The 7,122-nt window shown below is 40.0% G+C and overlaps 1 protein-coding gene across 1 annotated transcript; it reads left to right on the forward strand.

Annotated features, from left to right (window-relative positions):
* Nucleotides 1-1,114: 1,114 nt before the first annotated feature.
* tmem236 (transmembrane protein 236) lies at nucleotides 1,115-4,539 on the forward strand (the record flags this gene model as incomplete). The annotated part of the gene is made up of 4 exons (XM_080033885.1): nucleotides 1,115-1,368; nucleotides 2,245-2,317; nucleotides 3,160-3,283; nucleotides 3,851-4,539. The coding sequence occupies 4 exons, from the start codon at nucleotides 1,115-1,117 to the stop codon at nucleotides 4,537-4,539; spliced, it is 1,140 nt and encodes a 379-aa protein (XP_079890011.1).
* Between the last annotated feature and the right edge of the window lie 2,583 nt (nucleotides 4,540-7,122).

Here is a 7,122-nt window from a genome sequence, read left to right on the forward strand (position 1 = left end):
GATGGAGTCCTAATTGAACACGCTTATTTTTCGATTGAAGTTGGAACAGCCTTGGTTATTTCCATAGAGATTTCTGGATTTTTTTTTCCTCACAATTTTGGTTTGAAGCAGGCAAGGCTCAGTTGGAAAAATGTAATGTGCACCAATTTAGACAATATTAGAGTCGAAACAAGATGACAGGGTCCTCCCTTTATTTACACTCAGTTCAGTTGCCAGTTGATGTACAATCTCCTAAATGTTCTGGAATATGTATCCCACCTTCATTTATAATGCGTAATGCAGTAAAATGTAATTTAAATTCAACAGCACCACAAACTGCAGCATTCAAAAGGACCATACAATTGGGTCACCGCAGCACTAAAAAATGTTTTAACAAAAAACAGATAGTTACGATCTTCATAAAGGTTGGATTTATTACAGGACTGTTGTATTAGGTTGTATTGGTTTTAATGAGGTATACTTAATAATCAAGCAACTAAGGGTAGTAAGTCGTTTTACCCCCTAAAACTTTAACTTATTGTTGATAGTTAAGTTAAATGTAATGTTAGTAAAGAAAAGTATTGGGGAGCTTTACAAATTGTGCTCTGCCTTGCCACTAGATGGAGATCAACGTGTATGAGACCTAACAAGGCTCGATTGAAGACATTTAATTGTCAAGTGACCCACAATAGAAAGGAAAAAACTTAACAGCCCAAGAACATGTCAATGTAATTGTGTTAGGGAATTATTTGGAATTACATTAAATAATATTTTTCATTTTGTGGCAATTCTACATAAAGTTTGTATTTGATTATTGTCAAAAGAAAGATTAAAACCACCATTAAACCAGACATGGTTCTTGAGGTTGTCAAGTACCTTATCCAGAACTTTAACTTATAGTGTCACTTTTTCTCCTTGAAATGATGGGAATTCCTTTGTGGACCCATAAAAAAGGTGAGCATGACCACCACATTACCTCAGCAATAAAATAATATACAGCCTCCCAGTGCAGTGTAAGCAGTGTCAGTGTGCAGAGTCCAACGGCTCCACTGGCTCATTTGGTGGGAGATGATTGTCAAAGTCTCTCGCTCTATCTTCAGACCAGCAGCAGCGTGAGTTTGTGTGTTCTGGGACAATGCCCTCGGGGAAGACGGTCAAGTTCATCCTGTACGAGGTGCTGCAGTTTGCGGCCCTCATCGTACCCGTCATTGTTACCATGGAGAGGTTTGCCGGGCTGATACGTGACATGAAGGGATTCGATCGAACGGCCTACTGGCTGGTGGTGGCCCTCTCTATCGCCTACCTGACCTCCGTGACCCTGCTGGTGTGGGTCCCTCTCAAGTATCTGATCCTAAAGAAGCGCAGGTTCATCTCGGAGATTGTACAGTGGTGAGTAGGCGTATAGCTGCTGGGAAGAGGTTACGTTTAGTTAATGTCATTGGGCCAGATAGCATCTTCCAAAAACAAATTTGGAGATGACACAGATAAGAGAACAAAGTCAAAATGACTTGAACACAAACCCCTTTGAGGCAAAGTTGGGACTTTGGCCTTTCTAAATAAAAACCGCCTTGACAAAATAAAAGCACTGATTGCAGTATTGTAAAGAAAGTAAAAATGTAATGTAGCCTATTTATTGTGGAGCTAATTTTAACTGCTTAATAGCTTGTTTGTATTTTAATCTTTAACAATAGCTTATATTTTGTATGTTTAATCTTAAAGTGATGTACCTTTGAGAGAATAAATAACTAAACTTACACTTCAGAAATGATTTTTTAAAATTTCATAAGCAATGAAATGCACCCTTGCTCGATCGTAGATACGATCTTGCTAGGATTTTGCTGTGATGACTTTACTTCGTCTTTAGCAGATGTCACTTTATTACTGACTTATCACTGAGCCAGTCTACTGATTTTATGACTACTGTTGTGCTACTTTTGTACTGGCCTTTTTCATTATCACAGAATTGTAACTTTAATCTTCAAAGCCACTGCCACCTATACATGACATAGGATGAGTAAAAAGTGTAATATTTGCTCCTGAAATGTAGTTGAATAGCACTAAGTAGCATAAAAAAGAAACTGCTAAAGCACAGCACTTGAGTAAACATATGTAACCACTCTTGTCCACTGTAAGTCAGAACATTAAATGCCAAAATGTAGTTCATACTTTATGAATTGGATTTAAAAAAAAGGAGCTATTATTATTCATCATACAGGGATGATCGTAATTCAAATATGAACTAAAACGACCTCTTTTGTTTTTCAGGAGACCGACAGCGCTGGCGTATCTCATCCTGTGTACACTACCATGCTTTGCTATTTTAATAGCCAGCTCCAAGGTAATGTCATCAAAGACTGATAGCTCTTTCCGCCACGGGGGGCACATGTTGATGTTTTGTTCTGTCATGCTCTGACGGGGTCCTTGAAGAGGCATATTTGTTGTAAACAGTCCATTTGTGGCACAAGCTCGTTCCATGATCCCCTCGTGTAAGACAATGGGTTTTGGAGCACTATAATTATCCACTGAGTGATGGCCGCCATGGCACATTGCACCACAGAGGAAGAAAAAAGATTGCTTGTCACCGATTCTGCTCAGCCTCTTGACAGTTTGCTTCGTGAGGCTGCATTCAAATATTTTCTTTCTGTCTGTACTAAGAAAGGACTTTTGGCAAGTACAAGAAAAAGACAGAGGAATGTGTGTCCACCGTCACGAGACTGTACTCTATATCTGGGCTGTTCAGTAACCCACAGTGAACATAACAGGTTGGCCATTAACCGACTCTTTAATACCATCCTCCGCTGTAAAAAAAAAAACAGACTGGAATTTATACACAAACCTGACACTGTGTCCTCAACTATTATATTCCCAGACAACTAAGCATAAATATGAACATAAGACTTGTCAGACATATTCATACATCTTATATTTCCTAATCTTGTGTTAAGGGCATTCAGCAGCATCTTAATGTCTGTAATGATGGGGTGATAAAAACTTCATAAACTACATGTGGCTTCATAAAACTTGGATTGCAGGAGCTACTCCTTCACAGTCCGCGTGCCAAATGCCATAATGATGAGTTTCGATTTGGTTTCATCCTGCTTCATCTCTCATGATTTCTAAATGGCACATCCGTTCTATGCACTATTGAATTCACATTTATGTTTTTTGGTGGTACCGTAGGTGCAGGTGGACGGCGGAAACAGGCTTGACCATTTTACTGAACTGCCCGTGTCCTTGGTGCTTTTCTCCCTCATCTGTGTGGACGTCATAGAGAGGATACGCCCCTGCAGGCTCATCGGAAAGTGTAGGTCTTGAAGTTGTATTAGCATTATAAAGAATTTAAGAATAAATGATGTTCATGTCTAATTATCCTGCATTCTTAGTGTTTATGTTTGATAGTGTTTGTTCTGTTTGATCCAACGTATCAAAGACAGGCTTTTTCGTGTTGATTCAACTTCATGACCATAGTGTTGTTTAACTGTATTGCGTTTCTATTGTTTTATCCACCCCATTCATATTCCAATTGAAATTTACATTTATTTATTTGTAAAGCCCTTTCGTGTTAAAACCTTCTTTAACAAAGCAAAGTAAAACCAAACCTGTTTCCAAAAAGAAAACAAGCAGACACGGCTTACGCAACAAGGTAATATGAAGACAAATCAAACAAATTATTTCACAAATAAAAAAAAGTTTTAGTTATGGACTTTAAGGAAGGTTTACTAAAAGGGAGAAACAACTCTCTGTAGAATAAATGATGATGGTCAGAATCAATTGACAAAAGACAAAATACCACAATGGCCAAAGGCATATACAGTACACCATATAATATTTATAATATACAGTGTATAACAGCTGGTGTTGTCATTTGCAGCAGACAGCCTGGACCCTGACCTTGAAATGCCGGGCCCCGTCCTCACCCACCTGGAGCCGGTGACCACGGTAACGGGCCAGCTGCACGCTGACGAAGGCCAAGAAGGTCAGAGCGAAGGTCAGAGCGAAGGCCATCCAGAGGCCAGGAACGGAGGCACCTCGGGCAGATGGCAGAGCCTCACCACCAGCACACCCGACCGCACATCACCCAGCCACACATCACCCAGCCGCCCATCATCCGGCCGCTCTATAGCTGCCAGCACTGCCTACCTGTACTCCTCATCCTCACGGCCCCGCTCCTACTCCGGTCCTCTGGGCTTTCTGTGGAGGAAGGACCTGAGGTCAGAGGTGTGTGTGGATACTTTCCTCTTCTGGCTAGACACTGTGGAGATGGTGAGAGCAGGGGGAGAGCCGGCGGTCTTCTACTCAGCCTGGGTGTTCCCTGTCTACATCCTGGCCTTCCTGTCCACTCTCCGCATGGTCATTACTCCTCACAACCCGTTGTTGTCTTCCGCCGGAGTGGCCCTGCAAGACCTTCCTTTCTTCGTCCTCCGAGTGGCTCTCACTGTTGTGTTTGGTTATGTCACTCCTGTGTTGTACCCGTTGAAAAATGTGCTGGTGAGCCTGACTTTTCTCTACTTCACATTCCTGACCAGGCTGAGGATTTTCAGAGGCCAGAGCATGTTTTGAGGAGGAGGAGGAGGAGGAGATAACACATCCTGTTGTTTAATGAAAGATCCGTTTTGATTGTGGGTGGTTGAACAGTCGGTGTGTTTATGTGCAGGGAGAGCAAGCACCAGAGAAACATGCAGTGGGTACTGATGAAGGAGAAAAACATGTTTTGTATTGCGATGGCTGCAGATGTATTGTGAAGTCCATTCATCTGAATCAAAGTGTAAAAAGTATTCCTGATTTAAAACAAGACAAAAAGAGATGTGTAGGTTGGAGTGTACATTGAGCCACCTGTTCTCATTTTTCTGTGACATTTTTTGGATTCAAATGTATTTATATATTCTTAATTCTTTGTTTCCCTGCAATTCTTTTCCCCTTTTTTATCAGTAATAATCCTGTTAAGAAAACTCAAAGAGCAATGACAACAAAACAAATTCTTGTACACAAAATATAATTTTTCAAACAACAATCTATGTTGAATAAATATCCTTTGTTTTTTCACAGGTGTAATACATTGACACTATTTTTTACATTTGACTGCAGCTGGAGCGGCTCTAGGACAGTGATTAATAGTACAAAACACCTACAACTGAAAAACCCAACTAAGGTGCACATTGCAGAATATGTCAAATTGGAAACTGTCAAATTTTATGGCAAAAAGAAACAACATGGTTATATATCCAGCAGCTTCTTGTTTGAGCAGAGATAATAAATCAAGTCATTATCAGCTGCCACTGTCATCTGCTTGTAAAAAACTACAATGCCATATTCCTAAACTAAGCTCTTATGTTGTTATCATCAACTTGGAGAATCATATAGGTTACTCCTCACTGAAGACACTGTATTCATTTTCAGTTTTTCTCTCAAGATTCTGTTGCAATTTTCCATTGCAAAAGCAGAAGCGGATTAGTGGATTTTCTTTGTGTCCTGCTGCTTCTAATTCCTTGCTTCTGTTGACAGTTAGCATCATCTCAACCCTGGTGTGTGTGTGTGTGTGTGTGTGTGTGTGTGTGTGTGTGTGTGTGTGTGTGTGTGTGTGTGTGTGTGTGTGTGTGTGTGTGTGTGTGTGTGTGTGTGTGTGTGTGTGTGTGTGTGTGTGTGTGTGTGTGTGTGTGTGTGTGCTCAGAATGCCACAGTGACAGGATAAAGCCCCTTGGAGCACTTGGTCTCTGTCTGTCTGACGGATGAGCCAGGACTACATGAAAAATTGTTTAAGGGAATTGACAAATCGGTGGCTTATGTATCTCAACAAGAACATCCTACTGAAAATTTGCCGAAATGTTAAATGGAAATTTATATCAGCCTGAAATGTATTACCTCAGTGAAAAGGAGGATTTGTGGAAGGCTTTATTAACTATACACCCAAATGATAGACAAGCAGCTGTTATTCAGGGAGGCTAGGCCTGCTTTCATTTACTGTTATAAAAACTAAAATTAACTTCTCTTGATTTCCCCATAGCCACGACCATCCTCCTCCTTGATGATTCATACTATAATCTGCAAGAAAGCATTAGAGCAGCTTGAGTTATTGTGGCCATTTTACAGTAAGATGGCAGGCGGAGAGTCTTTTTTTTCATCCTGTGACACAGAACAAGCGCTCTGAATGATCAAAGCCAGCATCAATTCCTCTTGATCAGAGTTTGTAAGATCCCTCTCCACTGTGAAAAGTTCTCTGAGGCCGAGGCTTTCATTTCTAACTCTCTTTTATTGTCATCAAATCAACTTCGCACACCATTAGAGAAGCTTTGCATGGATTTATCCAGTTTTTACTTCATATTCAGCATGCAAGAAGCTCTCTTGTTAAAAACACTTTATTTCATTGTTATTTTTAGCTATGCTAGCTGCTTTAAATCTTGGTCTGTCACATGGCATTTTGTATGGATATCCATTGTGGTCACAGGATGATAGTCTTTTGTTCTAGCCCAGTTTCCTCTTGTATAAAATGGATTGCCACACATTTTGACAAACTTTCCTTAGAGGATTAATTCCAATCATTTTGTCTTTCCTCTATCTTTTCCTCCCTAGTAGGTGAATGTGAGCAAAAAACATCTTTTTTGTTGTAGTTTTTTTGCTCTCTAATTTTGTTCACAATGGCGTCGATACCCTTTCATCTAGCGCCATCACTAGGACAAAATGTTTATTGTCAAAACACTGTTTTATGACTAAATATTTTCAAAACTAATGACATTCCCACCAGACTATTTTTTTTTTCTATTGCTAATCAACCAAGTTAGTTTCAACATTACCTGCTGAACATGCTGATGTTAGTGCATTTTAGTCAATGCTTCACTGCACATATAGCTACAACTTGAAAGAGCCACTTAACTTTTAGCTTAAATTGAATAAAAAAAAAAGAAGATGACTGACACTCACCTGTACTTATAGAAACAAGTTTGAAATACTCTGACTGAACTTGGGTTGATGGGGTTTTGGAATCAGTGATGTATAGACAACTGCTATGATAGAGGGAGATCTTTTGTTTTGTTTTGTTGCAGCATTCAGCAGAAGCAGAATTATCCCCAGTGCCTCCTCATGCCATTCTCAAGGTAATGTGAAAAACAAGAGAGAGCGCTTGTCGGCAGAGAGGATAAATGACACAGA

This window comes from Ammodytes marinus (genome assembly GCF_949987685.1).
Source record: "Ammodytes marinus genome assembly, chromosome: 9".
Taxonomy (NCBI): Eukaryota; Metazoa; Chordata; class Actinopteri; order Uranoscopiformes; family Ammodytidae; genus Ammodytes; species Ammodytes marinus.